The 19,028-nt window shown below is 48.3% G+C and overlaps 2 protein-coding genes across 7 annotated transcripts; one reads left to right on the top strand and one right to left on the bottom strand.

The window, feature by feature from the left end:
- Nucleotides 1-418: 418 nt before the first annotated feature.
- Nucleotides 419-4,439, top strand: Sprn (shadow of prion protein). 3 transcript variants are annotated; one of them, NM_001439848.1, is given in 3 exon segments: nucleotides 419-550; nucleotides 1,399-1,784; nucleotides 3,834-4,439. In NM_001439848.1, coding segments are annotated over 2 exon segments (552 nt in total). In that variant the 5' UTR covers nucleotides 419-550; nucleotides 1,399-1,413; the 3' UTR covers nucleotides 4,015-4,439.
- An 18-nt stretch (nucleotides 4,440-4,457) lies between these two features.
- Mtg1 (mitochondrial ribosome-associated GTPase 1) lies at nucleotides 4,458-17,164 on the bottom strand. 4 transcript variants are annotated; one of them, XM_087659102.1, is made up of 11 exons: nucleotides 17,023-17,164; nucleotides 16,423-16,487; nucleotides 14,692-14,796; nucleotides 10,692-10,772; nucleotides 10,245-10,301; nucleotides 9,895-9,985; nucleotides 8,547-8,608; nucleotides 8,091-8,187; nucleotides 7,668-7,764; nucleotides 5,218-5,330; nucleotides 4,458-4,909 (listed from the first exon to the last, which is right to left on the bottom strand). In XM_087659102.1, exons 1-11 carry the CDS (start codon nucleotides 17,129-17,131, stop codon nucleotides 4,791-4,793), a joined length of 996 nt encoding a protein of 331 aa, XP_087515228.1. In that variant the 5' UTR covers nucleotides 17,132-17,164; the 3' UTR covers nucleotides 4,458-4,790.
- Between the last annotated feature and the right edge of the window lie 1,864 nt (nucleotides 17,165-19,028).

Genomic DNA, 19,028 nt, shown 5'->3' with positions numbered 1-19,028 from the left:
CAGCCCAGTGGTCCTTATGGCGGGCAAAGAGGAGTAAGTGGAGCTGAGGTTACATCAGAAGAATGGGAAAGGAGGTGGGAAATTCATAAGAACCATAAGAATCGGTGCGGTGGACAGGTAGGGAGAACAGAGAGGAGGAGGCCGTGAACAAAGAAGTTGGACCGACAGGAACAAGAGCACACTGTATGTCCTGGGTGTTGGGACTACTGGACATGGGGAAAAGAGAGATTGGGCAGGGCTGGAGGGTGGCGGAGGTAGGGGGTGGGTGGGGGAGGATGGGAGGATGCTGTTTGCAGTGCAGCGAGGATGGGGCCGGGCAACGAGAAGGGCTGGGGCTGTGCTTTTCTGAGCTTTCAGAATCTCCTCCCTTCGCGTCTCCCGGGGCTGAGCCTCCGCGGCTGCCCGCCCCTAATCTTCAGGCGGAGGCTTCAGCAAAATCCAGTCGTGAGCTCTGCCTAAGGAAAAGGGTCCTTGCCGCCACCGCCGCCGCACCTTTCTGCTTGGCCCGCCACCGCCTCTAAATCGCTCATCCAACCTAGACTTGTGACCAGTAAGTAGGGGAGGTGGATAAACCCAATGATGCTGGGAGGGAGGGGGCGGGGAGAGAGGACCTGAGGAGGATGGAGCGGCCACGCAGACCGCTGGTCCACAGCCAGCCTGAACCCATCCTGATCAGCTTACCTGCCTAGGCTGCTGGCCCGAGCAAACCCAAAAAGGGTGGGGCTGGGGCGAGGAAGAGAAGTAATTACTTAGGGTCTGGGCCTGCCCAGCGTTTCACCCAGCGTTAGTTGTCTGCGTTGCAAGGAATCGCTGATCTGGATGTTGACCCCCGCCCCCAGCCGCAGCCTCTGACTGAAAGGCTCTAGGAAGGCATCAGGAGATCCATATGCCAGAGCAAAAGTCACACACCCTTAATCTCTGGGTGTATTGAGGGCTCTCGATTCCAAACTAGCGTCCGTCCTTCACACACTAATCCATCCCCTTCCAGAGATTCGTGTGCAGAGCGGGGGAGGGGGCGGTTGGGGGGATTTGCGCCCCCACCCTCAAGGCCTGAGCCCCACCACAGGAGCTCTGCAAACCCCATTCTGGGACCCATCTCCACCCTATCACAACAGTAAAACGGCTGCCCTGTTGTTGAACCCTTTCCCCATGACCCCATCTCCACCCGGTTATAAAGCAGGAATCCAAAACCAAAGTCCTGGTGTTGGAGGTTAAAGAACTCCTTCCCCAACCCTGAGCCCACTGTCCTCCAACTTGCTAGGAGCCCTCTATCAGATTACCACAAAACCAGAGGCTGATGTCGTGTTCCCAGGTCCGGATGAGCCTATTCCCAGGCTATGATATCCTCTTTCTCTGGCCCTGCACAGAAGCTGAAGCCCCTTCCACCCTTTCTCGCAGATTCTGCCCCGTAGGATGAACTGGACTACTGCCACATGCTGGGCTCTGCTGCTGGCCACCGCCTTCCTCTGTGACAGCTGTTCGGCCAAGGGCGGCCGCGGAGGTGCTCGAGGCAGTGCCAGGGGGGTGCGCGGAGGTGCGCGCGGGGCATCAAGAGTGCGTGTAAGGCCGGCGCCCCGCTACAGCTCCTCTCTGCGAGTGGCGGCTGCAGGAGCAGCAGCTGGGGCTGCGGCGGGTGTGGCTGCGGGCCTTGCCACCGGCTCTGGCTGGAGGAGGACCTCAGGACCTGGAGAGCTAGGCCTGGAGGACGATGAGAACGGGGCAATGGGAGGCAACGGGACCGACCGAGGAGTCTACAGCTACTGGGCCTGGACTTCCGGCTCAGGGTCCGTACACAGTCCACGTATTTGCCTGCTTTTGAGCGGCACGCTTGGTGCCCTAGAACTGCTTCGGCCCTAGACCAGGCTAAGCTCCATCCTAGGTCTAGCTCCTAGTCTGTCTTAAGGCCCATAGGGCCCACCCTAATGGCCTCCTGCCCAGGGGGTCACTTCATTTTGCTGACTATAGTTCCCCAGCCCAGACATTAGTCTGGCTGCTCTGGACCCATAAGGCCTCTTGCAATTTGTAGATGCAGTTTACTGTCTTGCCCATCCCAGTATCCCAGTCTTCCACCCTGGCAGGAACTAGCAGCTCTACTACCAGGGACAGGCTGCCCTCTACTCTCCTGAGCTGCCTAGGCAGGCATGCCTGTGTGCTTGCCCACCCTGACACGAGAACAGGAACAATGCCGACCACCAAAAAGAGGCCATCGCCAGGTGGGCCTGTCTGGTTCTGCCACTAAAGCCCCAAAGACCTTGGCCTCCCATGGAAGCAGAGGGAGTAGACCACTTCCCTCTGGACTTAGGAATTGATGAAGAAAGCACTCACTTGGAGAAATGTGAGAACTGTCAGGTGCTAATCACCTGCCCAGAGCAGGTCCTAATGATGTCATAGCTCAGAAACATCCAGAGCAGGAGAATATCCATCCCAGGACACCAACTGTGGTCCTCCTACAACATGCTACCAAAGCCAAGGTAGTATGTTTCTTCCTGGCAGACTGCCTAAGAGACCTTGTGTCAGAAGGTTTTCCACTTGGAACCACTTGGCCATAAGGTCCACTTAACTGTTCCTAAAATCTACTGAGGGTAGGGGTTTTGAATTCACATTCAAAAACATTCCATTCCATTTGAATTTAGGTTCACAAGTAAGGGTCACTTGGGTACAATACCAATCCTGCTGGGAGCTTCTTTGTATATAACCCACACTGCAAGATTCCCACAATTCCAGTGTTTCATGTTGGGAGAGCCTCCCTTGGAAACGGATGGACCGGGGAGGTAAGACAGAGCATGGCACAATTGACAGCTGTCAGTCTGCACAGCGGAAGGGCAGCAATTCTCAGGCCCACTGCTGCCAGAAGAAAGCTAACAGACATGGAAGAACCAGCCTCAGCAGGTTGTGAGCGTGGGTTAATGCTACTATCTTTCTGACCACCCATATCCCTCCCAAGAACAGAGCTGATATGCTGAGTGGCCTCAAAGAGATAAACTATAGTCCTTACAAGAATCTACCTTTGAGCAGACTGGCTTCTTGCTGTTCCAGGGCCCACTAGCACATCTTTGCCTCATGGAGTGACGGGTCTTGGAACTCAGACAACATATACAAGGCTAGCTCAGCATACCTCTGGTTAGTGTGCAGGTTTCAAGGCTGTTGGCAGGACCCTAGCCAAGCATTTTCTTGACCAACAAGTTGCAGGGGCAACTCCCCGCAACTTCTATTCACACTGCCGGTGCTCTTAGGCACAGTCAGCCCAGATGCTCCTCCATCCCTAAGTGACCAAGCTCAAAACCACCAAGACCAGCAAGCTAAGGGCCAAGCCCACTAGGGGCCTCAAAGGCAGGTGCTGATGCATCAAGTCTGGTCTAGGGAGAACGACCAGAGCCCCTTCACCTTGTCAAACACCCTTGAGGATGGACTATGTGGACCACAGAGTACCGTGTGATAGTTCTGGGCATTATGGCATTATGAACACATCACCTTTTAGTGATTATTCCGCATTCACCAATCTGACTTGTCCAGAGTGTTTAACTTTTGGCACAGCCACACATCTGTGAATACCTTCTCCACTAACAGGAACTGTAAATGCTGAGCGAGGCTCTCAGGGGAGACTTATTATACTGCAATCACATCAAGAGGCAACAGTGGAAGGCTAGCCCCTGCTATCAGCCATCCACAAGAAGCAGAGAGCCTGCCGAGCCTACAAGCACTGGTTCAAGCAATTATGGAAAGCCCAGGTCAATACTGAACAGAAGAGTCTAGAAGTACTGAGCAGGGACAGCCCCACTGTCCCAACAGCACTTCCTATCTGTATGACCAACCCCGTTGCCTCTTCTTTTTAGACAGCAAGCTGCTGGCAGCAACATCTTCTGGGTGCCGACAGGTACATGGGGGTCAACCATGCTGGTGCATGCCCTTTGCACCTCTCCTGCAGCCACCATGGTTCCAATAGCTAGACTGTTGTCCCTTTCCGGTGATCCTCTGACCTGTGCAAAGTTGAGCCTACAGCAGATGGACTCCTGAAGCACAGGCTCTGTGCACGGGAAGAAGACATGGCTGACCTCACTGCTGCAAACCTCCTGGCTTTGTCTGGGCACTTTACCAGTGCACAGTTTGTTGTGAAATAAAGCCCTCCTCTGGTAACAGGCTTTTCCCTCATTGCGGGGCTTTGAGGCACTTGAGAATCTGACTTAGGAACTCCAGGCCCCTAATGTACCAATCCCAGCATTCATTGGTGGAAGTGAATTTAACTTATGGGCTCAACATACTAAGTGCACAATGAAAAAGCCATCAGAAAATAGGTCTTTTAACCCGGTGTCACGGCACACGCCTGTATAATCCCAGCACTCAAGAGGCTTGGATAGGAGAGATGTGTGTTTGAGACCAGCCCAAGCCACATAATGAACCTTTGTCTCAAAATGGCAAAAAATAAATGAAGTAAAATAAAATAAGAGAAGTCAGAGAGATATTTTTAAGTGGGCCTTTTAACTCATTTTTTAAATTACAGATTATAACTTAGACTCCTCTGGGATAGCATTTATCTCTTCTTGAGGCTGAGAAAACCTCCTGACCAAGCCACAGAGGCAGGACTCCTGGGGCCTGACAGCAGTAAGCACACTGAGCAGACTCTGGTAGACAGGAGAATATAGTCCCCTTTGGAGCTGGGGCCTGAGTCTCAGGTACCAGCACAGAGAGCTTCTGAACTGGAGGAATAGGTCTAAGCATTAAACACTCCAGCTGTAGTCCATAGAATATGCAGGAGACCATACTCCAGCCAGCCAGTACAAGGGTCAATGTCATCAGCAAGCAGGTATAATGTCACGGTCCAGCATCACCTGGCCCAACCGCCCACTGCGGAAGGTACGGAGGAAGTCTCGGGCTGCAATGGCATAATCCGGCTGGATAACGTTGACATTACCTGAGGACAGAGGATCTGATGAGAAAGGGGCCTCAAAGACAGCCCAGCACTGAGACCACTAGGGGCATCATCTGAAATCTAGGGAGCAGCATGTTCAGAAAGAACGCGGGCATCATACCCACCAGGCACTGTGCAGAGCTAAGACCACCCTCTGGCGCCTACACTACCAAGTCCTTCTGCCCTAGAAATTTCCACAGTGCCCTGCCCACAGGTTTCCTTTTGTGTCTCACCCCTGTCCCCAGAAGGCGCCAGGAGTTCCAATGGAAGACAGAGTAAGGGCCTCAGGTCATACAGTCAGCCTCACTCACCTGTGCCTGTGAGAACCTTCACTTTCCGTGTCTTCCCCAGCTTGATGGCCACGTTCTTCAGCACCCACTCTATGTGGTCAGAGGCACTGGCCAGGGCATAGTGCTGCACATACCTGGGAAGCCCACAGCTCAGGTCAGACTTCTGAGACTCCAAGCCTGAGAAGGATTCACACTCACCTACACCTCAGTAGCCAGCTCTGAGTCCTGGGAGACCAGATTACTTCCAGGCAACTGAGTGCTCCAAAAACAGACTCACGGTTCTTACAGAAGAGTAAGGACTTACCATCTATCACTGAAAATTCAAGTATCTGGCACCCAGTTAAAAGTGACCAGCCCCTCACAAAAACAGTACAGAAGTGTCCACAGACAGACAGACAGACAAGATAAATTCCCAGCAAAGGCAGAAGGACAATTTAGTGAGAAAGTCTTCAACAAAATTTTCTGGACAGCCAGTCATCCATGTGCAAAATTAAGAACTTCATAGTCACGCCATACACTAAGTATATATTAATACATCATAGAAGAGGTTTCACACTTAAACGTGAAACCTAAGCTGCCACTCTCCAAGAAGAAAACAAAATCCTAGAGCCTCGGGCTAGGCACATTTGTAGATGGGAAGCAGCACCATTATGAAGTACATTGTTACTAAATCAGACTTCCAGAATATAGTGTCAACAGAAGAAAAGGCAAGGCCTAGACTCCTGAAGAACTGTGCACAGACTTTTCCCTCAGAACAGATAACGTGATGCAACTGAAAAGTAAGAAAATGGGGTGGGAGGTAGCTCAGCAGTAAAGCAGATATGCTTACTGTCTTCAGTTCCAGGTTCAATCCCCAGCATCGAGAGAGAGACAGTGAGAGAGAGAGAGACAGAGACAGAGACAGAGAGAGACAGAGACAGCGAGATAAAGAGACAGAGAGACAGAGAGAAAGAGACAGAGACAGCGAGATAGAGAGACAGAGAGACAGGCCAAATATGGTGATGAATGCCTTTAATCTCACATGCAGGAGGTGGTGAGCGGCCTGGGCCATGTTGAGAGACCCTGTCTCAAAAAACAAAAATGAAAAGGGATGATGAAGAGATGGCTCAGTGGTTAAAAGCACTGACTGTTCTTCCAGAGGACCTGAGTTCAATTCCCAGCAACCACATGGTGGCTCACAACCATTAGTAATACCAGTTTCAGAAGACTGGATGCCCTTTTCTGGCCTCAATGGACAACAGGTAAAATACCCAAACACTTAAAATAAAACTTTTAAATGAGAAAAATATTTAACAGACATTTTCCCAGAGAAGATACATCAATGGCCACATAGACACAGGAGAAGAAGTTCAACATCACACTAGTAGGAATATACACCAAACATTGGAAACTGAGGCTAAAGTTAAGACCGGCCAGGGCTGAAATGGCTGGGAGGCTAAGAGCACTTGCTGCTCTTGCAGAGGCCTGGGTTAGACTCTCAGCATCCACATGACTGCTCCCAACTGTCTGTAATGCCAGGCCTAAGGAATGTGGTGCCCTCCTCTACAGGCACTGCATGCATATGGTATAAAGACATACATGCAGGGTTGGGGATTTGGCTCAGTGGTAGAGCGCTTGCCTAGCAACCGCAAGGCCCTGAGTTCGGTCCCCAGCTCCAAGAAAAAAAAAAAAAGAAAGAAGACATACATGCAGGCAAAATCCATGTACATTAAATAAAATAATTAAACCCAAAAATATAAAAAGACTAGGCACAAGTGTAAAGAGGGTTCGGAAAAGTGTGGACTCCTGTTCTCTGCTAAGTGGTATATGACACAGTACAACTGCCCTGGAGAAGAGCTCAGCACTTCTGTAGGAAGCTAAAGCTCACCGTTACCTAGCAGCTCAGACATCCTCCTGCATTTTACCCAAGACAAGTAGAAACTCACATTGAGTTAACACTATACATGAACATTTCCAGAAGCTCTGTTATAGCAGGCAAGAACTACACACACCCCATGTCCACCAGGGTGAACAGATAAATCAAGTGCAGGGTGGCTGGGTGTAGACAGTGAGCTGCGCCACCAAAAGGAATGGAAAGCATGGGAGACTCAGGATACTCATGCTGCCCACGAGAGGAAGCCGGGTGAGATGAGACAGGGGCACCCGTACAACCACGCTGACAGAATGTCATCTTCTTCACTCACCACGGGGGCTTAGGGAAGGGACAAGGTGAACAAGGGTTGGTCATCCTACAGATGTACGATCCCCTCCCTCAGCATCACAAGTACTAGGATTTGGGACATGCACCACCACACCCAGCAGAACATCTGCTATCTTGGGTGACAATATGATGTGGTCATATATCAAAACTTATCAAATCACACACCTGCAATAATATACAAATGATATAATTCCTTAACATATTTCTAAAACCATACCTAGATAGAATGAGCAAGCAGGGAGCTGCAGCCCCCATACCCACTGCCACTCACCCAAATAGCCCATGCCTGTTGAGGGTGTAAAGGAGATAATCAGCCATGGTCTCTTCCCCAACAAGGTGGTCCAATACAGTTCCTGCAAGACAAGCAGCTAATGCAAGCCTATGGTACAGTGGCCATCTATGCCCCACCAAGCCTGAATGGCTCCCACTTGAAGGCAGAGGCCTCAAGCAAAGGAGCCCTCCTGCAGGTTGGCTCACAGTTGTTGACCTTCTTCCTATATGGCTTGGCTTGGTTGCCAAGCATGACCTCTTTGTCTACCCTACTACAGGGCAGAATGGTAGCCAGCACATGCCTGCCGTGAGCTAGTCTCCCTCTCAAAACTGTGAAAAGCATCTGGTATCAGGAAGGGTGGAGGGAGTAACAAGTCCTCCTGCCTTGGTCACAGTCAAGGTCAGCAATGGGGCAGAGGCTTACCACACAGGGCCAGCTTCAGGCCTGTCTCCACACTTTGAATCCGAGGAGCCAGCACCCCAGGGGTATCCAGCAAGAACATCAGTGGACGCTCACATACCTGTGCAGCACAAGGTGGGTCAAGCCAGACAGCCTGTGCTCAACAGCCAAATCATGGCCAGAGACTCTCAGGCAGGCCCTGGGATAAGCCCACCACAAAGGTTGTCTTTTGCACTGAGGTTTAGAATCCCCATAGGGTATAATCTCTGCTTAATTTGAGGAACAAATAAAAGCCCAAGGTCCATGGAAAATAAAAGGGAATACGTAAGTGTGGCTCTGGGAAGAAGGCTGCCTTTCTGACGGAGTTCCATAGGGATAGAGCAGCACTGGCAGGAACATGAGGGGAGGGAGGAAGGAGGTCAGAGGCAGGGCCAATGCTGCGCTCAGTGGAGCTCTGTGCTCAGCTGCCAAAGACTCTACCTGGATTCTGGAAGTCACAGCTCTCGTGATTCCTGGCTCACCACCCACTCTGGCAGCTTTTCCTGAGAAGACACAGAGTTCAACAAATACGCACACACAGTAACAGAACAAGGAATGAAAGGTATTTCACTAACATATCCAATAAGCAGATGGGAAACCCAGAGGTCAATAAGTTTGTCAAACTATAATTTGTTCTTTAGTCGGTCTCAAAGAACACATGGCAAAGGTTTTCAAAAGCTCGGCACAGTGGCCACGGGCTGACAAATGCCCAGAGCTCACTTCCCAGTGTAGAAAGGCACACCCTGATGCAAAGGTCAAACCAGAGCTACTCCGCCACCTCAAAGCCTCTCCTGGACTCCCCATTCCACAGCACTACCCACAGCAGGCAGGCCAGCACCATCCTTGATCCCAACACTGTGGTTGCCTGGCATGGGACCCAGCCCAGGGTATCCCTGGGAAGCTAACTATTCACTGTCAAGCCACCAGAGAAGTAAAAGGATAAAGGTGTCCATCGTGGATGACCAGAGGATTAAGAACAGGGTAGACCTGGAGTAACTTGGATCTAAGGAGGAAGGAACTACTGATAAAATCCCAACATAACCAAAGCTAGAGCATTGTACTGAGACGAACCAGTCCCAGCACGCTGTTCACACCGTTGGACAGAAATAGAACAGGGCTTCTAGGCACCGGGGCAAAGAACAGGAGGATATGCTTGAAACTTCAGTCTTGGGCAATTTAAAGTTTGGATAGCGGGGATGCCAGCACAACCCTATAAAAAAACTTAATACCCTAAACGAGAAGACGCACACTTACAGGAAAAGAAGCTTTAAAATTAAACAACTGTGACGGCTCTCCAATAACCCAAAACAGCCCCTTTCTAAAGTGATACAACATGATTTAAAACTCTTGGCCTTCACAAGTGAGTTCTGTTGTTGTAATCTTGTATTGTATTTTGGGGACAGGGCCTCTGCCTCTCTGCCTCCCAAGAGCTGGGATTAAAGGCATGTGCTACCACATTTGGCTTCATAAAAAAGAGAAGAAAGAAAAGAAAGTTAATAAAGACTATACTATTAGTGCAAAACTAATTAGTGCAAAACTGATGAAGCCAATATAAATTTATCCCAAAGTCTAAAGTAACATAAATGTCAAGAGCAGGTGAAAGCGCGGTAAGCACAAGCTGTGTAGCCAATGGCTGTTCACCACACAGACCACCATCAGACCATGCACTGTCCTTTAGCAAACAGAACAGGCCACGAGATATGGAAGGAATGCCACAACACAACACGGGGCTGACCAAACTCCTCCACAGTCTCTCTAGGAGTGGAAGCCAGCAGAGCAGACTGCTTACCTGTCCTGAGGTGCTGCCGCCTCAAGGAGTTGATGAGGGAGGATTTGCCTACATTGGGGACACCGACCACCATGATGCAGTATTCTGGGTTCTGTGGAAGCAGAAGAGTTTCAACTTTATCCCACCCAGGTTGTGAAACCCCAGTCTAGGGGAAACGGACATCAACACAAAGGCCCTGTGCTGACCAGCAGGGTTGGCCCAGCGTTTGCCACTAAAGAACTGTAAAAACAAAGGCTGGGTCCTGACTGGGACCCAGCCCAGCCCTCTGTATTAAAAAAGGCTCAGAGTGGACAGGCAGGAAGGGACTGGGTAACCCCACATACCCACCCCCAGCTTTGCACCCCACCAACCTCTGCCCGGTGGTAGCGGTAGCTGCATCCGATCAGTTCTGTGACTTTTGGGATGATCTGCAACAAACATCTTCTGGTCATATATCCCTCACCCACCCACTTCCAAACAACAGGGTCAGTGAGCCTGTTCTTATACTGACCCCTTGCTTAGGAGAGTAGAGACTGAGCACACGCGCGCGCGCGCGCGCACACACACACACACCCCACAGTAGTGCGGCTGCCTCAGGAGAGCTCTCCTACATCGGCTCATGGGGTTCCATCATAACAACTGGGAAAGTAAGCTACTGGGTTCGGCAGAGGCTCTTATTACTGAGAACCCCAGCAGACTCCCTCAAAGCTCACCCAGGCTGTGAGCACACACACAGGAAACAGGCAGCCCCAGGCAGCTAAAGCCAATTCCAGGACCTTATCCCAAACATTTAGCAACTAACATATACAGAGGCTTACCTGCTTGATGTTTTCATCCTTTATACAGTTGGTAAAAATAACATTTCTCAGGCCTTTTTCTTCTAAGTGCTGGACAATTTTCTGAAAGACATGTTTCTATTTTAATACTAAATTAAATTAAAATTTAATACTAAGTATGAATGGTATTCCAGGAATGGTGGTACATGCTTTTAATCCCAGTATTGCACAGAAAGACTGTCTAAAATAAATTAAAAATTAAAGTGTGTGTGTGTGTGTGTGTGTGTGTGTGTGTGTGTGTGTATCAGGACAGGAGAGATGGTTTAGCAGTTAAGAGCACTGGCCACTCTTCAAGAGGATCAGGTTTGATTCCCAGCACCCTCCTGGCCACTAATGATAGTCCCAGGGGATTCTAAGCCTTCTAATGTAGGATGATGTCATTATACAGATGAAGGCAGGTATAGAACAAAGCCTGTCATTGGATGAGAAGGAAGGATAGACGGAAGGAAAGTTTTAGGGAGGAGGAGACTGGAGTGGTGGAGAAGCAGCCGAGAGAACACGGAGGTGGATGTTAAGATCCCTCTCTGCACATCTACAGGTTGTTATGATTATTCTTAAGGGATGGATGTGTACAGGGCTTTGTATATCTAGGTGGGCAATTACATATTATCAATTGGATTAGAGGTTATTATGTTGTGTGTTCTTTCATATGACAATTTAAGTTTAAGAGAGTGTGTGGTGGCTGGAGACCCTGGGCCACCACGGAATTGGGATGTGTGTGTCTGGCATGGTGGCAACCTGTCTTGGAAACTAGTCAGGTAGAGAGATTGTTGCCAGGCTCAGAGAGCAGCCATCAGCAGTGTGATATGAAATGGAGTAGAGCTTTGCTGACTGAGATGAAAATATCGAACAGATGTCATGGGGCACTATGGTAGTGGACCTAGTGTGGGATAAAAGAAAGCTTTTATTTAATTTTACAGCAACATTCTTCTGGCCTCCACAGGTACAGCTTAAGTGTGGTGCATAAACACAGAAGCAGGCAAAACACCCATTTACAAAAATAAATACAAAGATAAGGAACACAGCAAGTAAACATTCAAACATACACACACACACACACACACACACACACACACACACACACATATAAATACACATTATATATATTTTATATGTTTATATATGGTGTGATTCACATCACTCAAGATTCTGAGCTTGGGACCAGTGAGACGGCTCAGCTAGTAAAGGTGTTTGATGCTAAGCCTGACAAGCTAAGTCCAACCCCAGGCCTAAATGATAGAAGGAAAAACTGACACCTTCAAGTCGTCCTCTGACCTCCAAATGTATGCCATGGTACATACATGCCCACACACACAGTAAATGAATAATGAATGTTAAAAAAAAAAACATGTTTTTCAAAAAGGAATCTGGCAGCCTGGTGGCACCTGCCTTTTATCCCAGCACTCAGAAGGCAGACACATGTGGATCTCTGTGAGTTTGAGGTCACCCTTGTCCCGACACAACAAGGTCCAGGTCAGCAAGGTTACGGAGTGAGACCCTGTCTCAAAAACAGATAAGAAAGTAAGTAAGGATCTAATCTTGACAGGACGCACGCTGCACTCTGCTCTGCATCCGCTTAAATGCTAGGAGCCCAGCCACAAGAAGCCGATGCCAACAAACACAGCAAAGAGCCTCGGCTCTGAGGTGACAGGTTCTAAAGGAGAGAGCAGGAAGGAAGAGCCCTAGGCAGACATAGCTGCACTGTGTGTGTACCTCAGGCTCTGCCAGAGCGAACACCAGGGGACATGGCCTGCCCACAGTGACTTCAGTGCTTCTGGAGATAAAGAGGGACTGAACCAGGCCACTGGAAGCCTCTTCAGCACCAAGCTCACAGGTGCTGGCTTCTCTGAGGAGTCCATCACTTTCGTGTGCTCTGTCATACAAGACTCCCTTGGGAAGGGGAGGGGAAACTGAAACAGGTTTTCACTATGTAGCCTTCGCTGGCCTGGAATTCACTATGTAGACCAAGCTGTCCCCGAACTCAGAGATCTGCCTGCTTCTGCCCACCAAGTTTTAGCATAAAAAGGGTGTGCCACCACATCCAGCAAGGGACTTCATTGTAAACTGATATGGTGTTGAACTCAATCTGATTCCAGAGAATAAGTAGTGCCAACAGTACATTAGAGCTGACAGAATGTCATTAGGTTTGATATTCAGTACAATCAGTATACATTATTTATATTCCCATCTACCAATATCTGTTGAAAGTCACAATTGTGTTTGGTCATTACTAACCTTGAAGCATAACCTCGAAACACTTGAATAAACAAAAAGTAATTCATTAATACTATCAGTTTTAATTATATTCAATTATTCATCAGATGATACAATTAAGATACTTGCCTGGGGAGAGGGGGCGGTGAGAGGGCTGAAAGATTAAGAGCACCTGCTGCTCTTGCAAGTTTGGTTCCCAGAACCTATACAAGTCACAATTCCAATTCCAAGGGACCCAACACCCTCTTCTGGCCCCTGTGAGCACCAGGCACACATGTATATTGCACATACATACATATATGCATACACACACACACACACACACAGGCAAAACACTCATACACACAAAAAAATAAATCTTTGAGGGAAATTAAAACGGTACTAGCCATGACAGAGACATACTGATCTCTGTTCTCCGTGAAAATGTACTCAAACATTCCTCTGATACAGGCTGTGGGTGTGGAGCCTAAAGGCCTTCAGAAGCCTGGTACTCATGTCTGCCCAGTAGAGGGCAGTATACACCAGTCTGTAAAGACAAGCATTTGATCTCTTAACAGCTCAAATCTCAACTAATAAAAACCAGGGAAAGGCATTAAGGATAAAAAAAAAACCAAACAATGCAAAACTGAGAAGCTTGTGCAGCAAGCGGTGCTGAAGATCAGCTCTCTAAGCCTGGAGGAAGGTGCTGCCACTGGGAACCACCCTGGTAGCCTCCTGACCTTTCATGAGAGCTGTTGCTCTTCAGTAAAGGAAAAAATTCTGCATTACTAACAACTTTCTAAAATCTGGCTTGAATTCAAGGCCCTGACATCCCTCTTTCCAAAGAATTTGACAACGCAGTGGTAAAAAGTAAAGTCAAGACTTCAAATAACATTCCCTGCCGTCATTTTTTACCCCCAGGCCATGTAAAAAATACACTGCCCTCAGACCCAATTCTGCCTGGATTTAGAGCAGCGGTTCTCAACCTGTGGATCACAGCCCCTTTGAGGTTCAAATGACCCTTTCACAGGTGCTGCCTAAGACCGTCAGAAACACAGATATTTACAATTCATAACTAGTAAAGGTACAGTTATGAAGTACCAATGAAATTAACTTTATGGTTGGGGGTCACCACAACATGTGGAACTGTATTAAAGGGTCACAGCACTGGGAAGTTGAGAACCACTGTGCTAGACACTCTTTGGTACTTTGGGCTTTTCATATCTCAGTCCTACACCCAGACTTTCCAGTTTCTGGATCACAAGGTGTTCAGAAACCAATTAGCAGCAGAAACCCTGAGTCTGGGCTGGGTAAAAATCAGGTAAAAGTCAGGAAGGGACACTGCAAGCTATCACAAGTGAACTCCGGGCTATACCAACAGTGACCAGGGCTACGTGCATTAGCCTTGAGGATTTCTCAATTAGTTAGAGCTAAGTAAAATGTAATCAGTCTCTTTGCTTCAGTGGTCACACGTGCCCACATGGGACATGGTGGACAAAGGATCCATCAGAAAGGCTGAGGGTACAAAGTAGCTATAGTGGTCACCAGGGGTCCACAGCTCACCCACTCACTTCCCACAGGAGGTGTGCCCATCTTGAGCATTTGGGCAATACTTTCATATTGAGGGAAACAGCTGTTGCTAAAAAGTCCAGGCCAGAAGCTTCCTTCATAGCCAGTTGTTGTTTTAAAGTATAGCCTACCCGGGGGCATAACAGAACTCCTCTGTCTGTCCTCCTCTGTATCTGTCGCTCTGTCACATTGCTGCTGGCATCTACGAGAAGGCGCTCACCTGCTGCTCTGTAAGATCTGCCAAGTCCATTTTGTTCAGGACAAGCAAATGGGGCTTCAGACCAAGTAGCTCTTGGAACAGAGGGTTTCGACCTGAAAATGGGATGTACTGATGATGTTAAGGCAGAATCCCTACAGAGCTTTACCAGAAGGTATTTGACCAGGAGCTAAAGCCAATGGAAGAAGCCCATCTCAGAGCAAGTGTGACTATACTTCCCATCTTCCTGCCCCAGACTTGTAAGGCCAACCCCTCATGTTGCAGCTTGTGAAGGGTGTGATTCAGGGAAGGCACTGTCACCTAACTTCCCAGGCAGACAGTGGAAAGAATAAGACCAAAGTTCAAAGAGAAGCCACTGTTCGGACTCCAAGGAATTTAAGTTTAAAGTGAAATGGCTGTGAACACTTAAGAAAACAGTGACTCCTGTGAAATCCTACCCAGATAACCTCAAGGACAGCCCATCTTCTCTGGAGATGCTGCTTCCTACAGCTACCCTCAGCTAGCCCAGACTGATGTGGGGCTCCATCATGTGACCCCAATATAGGCAGGTTGGGGCTTCTTATCTCTACATTCTGGCCCTTCAGTCCTCCCGTAGGATCCCATCTGGCACCCAGTTAAGCTGCTGCCTCCATCTAGATGGTCCCTCTTTCACAGCTGACCAATCTATTCATAAACCCAAGTCTCCAGGCTCCTTTCCTAAAACGATACAGAAACCGTTACCCATGACAGACCTGCTGCCACATCCTAGATTCAGTTAAATGATCCAGAGACTAAAAGAGAACAGTTCTCTCATCATATATGCTGAAAAATAACATTTTACTTTTTAAATAATGAAATATAGGCAGGAATGGTGGGCACAACTTTACTCTTAGCACTCAAATCTATGGGAGTTCCAGGCCACCCTGGTCTACATGGTACGCTCTAGGTCAATCAAGACTACACTGTAAGATCCTGTCTCAATGATGATGGTGCCGGTGGGGGGGGGGGGGGTGATGTCACATCTGGCAACATGTGATATTAGATGAGTAGACATGTATAGCCTAAAACAAATACACCAGATGTATTGTTGCTAAGTTCCTGAAGTTCTCTGAAGGCTGAAATAGTTCCTATTCTGTTACTATTTCTAGAGACTCCCACCAGTGGCAGCAGGTCCACACACCCACTGCCAGCTGTTCCAGGGGCCTGGTGGTCGGACATCACCACACTCTTCTAGGGCTAAGCAGAATGAGGAAGAACTAGCATGCCAACAGAAACCAAACACAGCTTAAATGCATCAAAATGGTCTGAGAAGCATCTGTCCAACAAACATGATTATGACTTGCCAATTCTTCATTTAAGGACAAAAGGAAAACCCAGGTTGGCAGAATCATTTAATCTCAAGTTTCATAATCTACCCCTAAAAATATCAAAGTAAACCAGAGCCTGAGACAAATAACGTATCAGATGGGAGCTTAAAAATAAAAATGCCCAGCCTAGACCCCAGAGATTCTGATCTAAAAGGGGCCTAATTATTGATATAAAAGCCTCCTAGGAACTCTGATGTGTAATGAGAATTGAAAAACATTGCTTATGTCCCAGTAATAACAAAAGAAGCTGTGACAGCAGTAGATATATGACAAGACCAGAAGCAGAACAGACTAGACTGTCCAAAGGAGATGGAGGGGAACCAGGAAAGCATCCTGCTGCTGCCTTTACAGTCTAACAGAGGTGCTCTCCTGCAGCATAAAAGGATATCCGGGCGTCATGAACCTCGATAACACAATCCACCAACTTCAGACTGCTCTGCATCTTCTTTAGTCCTAGAAGACAGAGGGGCACTAAGGTAGCAGCCAACGCGGGCAAATTTAAGTTCTCCTAAGGCAATACATCTGAGAACCCATCAGCAAGCACAGGGATAAAGGAGGCTGCATTCTGAGCCAAGTTCCGGGGTGCCCCATATGGTTCTGGGAGGAACACTTCACATACGATGGTCTTGATCAGTAAGTTCTTCATACTATTGCCAACTTAATAACCTCAACGCACAAAAACATTGGGGCTCCGCCCCACAACTGCCACCGGCCCACTCGCACTCCTGGTGCCTTTCTGCCACACACCACTATAACCTCGCATGGCAGCAGCAGCCAAGACCACAGCAAACAGCAGCCCAGGGCCGCACTACGTCGACGGCTGCCTGGGGATAAGTTGTGACCTATAAACTCAGATATCAGCTTGCATGTGCCTTCAAGGGACCACTCAGTGCGACTCAAAACAGCTCTCCAACCCGATGCCAGGAAGGCGAACAACGGAACCGCCAGGACCCGCGCTCGTGCTGCCTGCAGCCCCCGCTGGCCTCACCCTTGGCCATGTGGCCGGGAAACCAGCGTGCTACATCGTGACCTTGCAGGGGGAAACACTCGCGCCAAGCGGCCCCGACAGCACTCCATGCCTGCGGCCACAGCCTCATGTCGCTGGTGTCGGAAGAGCTCGCAGACGGACCGCCTCCGCTAGAGCCTGGATCTGTTCACAGGGTTCCGGCGCGCTTAGGTTCCGTGCGGAACTGCGCATGAGGCTGACTCTGAGTGCTCGGCGAACTGGAGCACCGAGTGTCTGGGTTGGCCAGGTGCTGCCCTATTCTCAGGATTCTCGAGCTTATGTGAGGTTCTTTTGAGTAATTTGAAGATACTTTCCTTTTTTCTTCCTTTTTTAGGAAGACGTTATTGGTTTTGGTGTTGTTGTTGTTGTAGTTGTTTTTGTTTATGTTGTGGTGGCGCACTTTTATCCCAGCACCAGAGAGACAAAGGCAGGTAAATGGCTCTCAATGTGTTTGAAACCAGCCTGGTGGATTCCTGAGCCAGAGATACAAGCAAGGCAAGACAGGAAAAGCAACAAAAAGAGACTCAACTTCATTTATTTATATATACTTTTTTATTTAAAGTGTCTGTATGCCATGTGTTTTCGGATACCCCCAGAGGCCACTGGGTCCTCTGGGCCTGGAAGTCCAGGTGCTTTTGAGTAGCTTGACGGGGTGCTGAGAGTGGAACTTCAGTTCTGTGCGATAGCAACAGTCATTCCTAACCTCCACACCCTCTCTCCAGTCACAATATATACATCTCTCTCTACATTCTAAATATTTCAGATTTGAGGATGTACCATGGAGGGTGACAGCCTGTCCAGCGTGCCCAAACTTCTAGGGTTTCGTAGAGAAGCCAGAAGGATTTGAGCTGCTGCCAGTGAAGATATGGCTTCTTCATGGTGGGGAATTGGCCTAGAAATTTAAACTTAAAATCTAGGCACATTTTTTTTCATCCTTTTGAGACAATGTAGCCTGTTCTACAAAAAGTAAAAAGAAAACTTTAAATTAGAAGTCTCAGCCAGGTGTGACAGCACACACCAGTAATCCTAGCATATGAGAAAGGCAAGAGGGTCAGCCTGGGCTACATGACACACTGTCTAAAAAATAGTTTTCTTTCTCCCTCTTATACTCATATAAATTAATCTAATGAAATTTAGATGTCCCCTATCAGCTCTTGGGCATTTCTTAGAACTTTCAAGTGTTTACACACACACACACACACACACACACACACACACACACACACACAATGCCTTCATTTTCTTTTCAAGTGTAATATTTTAATGTAACTGTTCTAAGTACTGACTATATTCCCATTAATACAACGAAAGTGAAGTGTGCTTCATAGCTCTAAGACTAAATGTAAATCCAGCCACTCCTGGTGGAACAGGCCTGTGATACTAAGAATGGTGGAGGCCAGGGGAAGCCAGGCACTAGTAACTACACTAAAAGAGATGCTACCTCAAATAAAAAGGGCAGACATGTAGCATGTAACTCAATGTTATAATGGTTACTTTGAATGCAGGAAACCTTGGGTTTGATCTCTGGTAACACTACCACCCCCAGACCCCAAGACAAACATACACTATAAGTTCAGCACTTATGAGACTGAGGCCAGCCTGGACCACGGGGAGATGTTGTCTCAAAAGGAAAATGGAGTAGGGTGGGAGGATGTGCCCAGATTTTAAGTTTAAAATCCTAGGTATCTCAGGCCAATTCTTCACCATGGAAGAGCCCCACCCCATCCCTAGCATCTGGAATCCTCCTGCCCTCCCTTCCTTTTCTCCCCACCCAGGGTCACTCCTTTGAAAACTGAAATGTGTCCCTGAGTATTAACAGCAGAGACCTTTGCCTTTGAAAGATCTGTGTTTCCTCATAGTCCTCAAGCTATGGATTACAATAAAAGCCTGCTGGAGTTTGGCTTTCTTCCATCGTGTTGCATGGGCAATCTGGTGACATTAAAGCAGTAAGTGTTCTTGATCCTGTAAAATGCTCCGTGACAAACTGC

Source organism: Rattus norvegicus, chromosome 1 (assembly GCF_021556685.1).
Source record: "Rattus norvegicus strain SHRSP/BbbUtx chromosome 1, alternate assembly SHRSP_T2T, whole genome shotgun sequence".
Taxonomy (NCBI): domain Eukaryota; kingdom Metazoa; phylum Chordata; class Mammalia; order Rodentia; family Muridae; genus Rattus; species Rattus norvegicus.
This window is presented reverse-complemented; position numbering and strand designations above follow the sequence as displayed.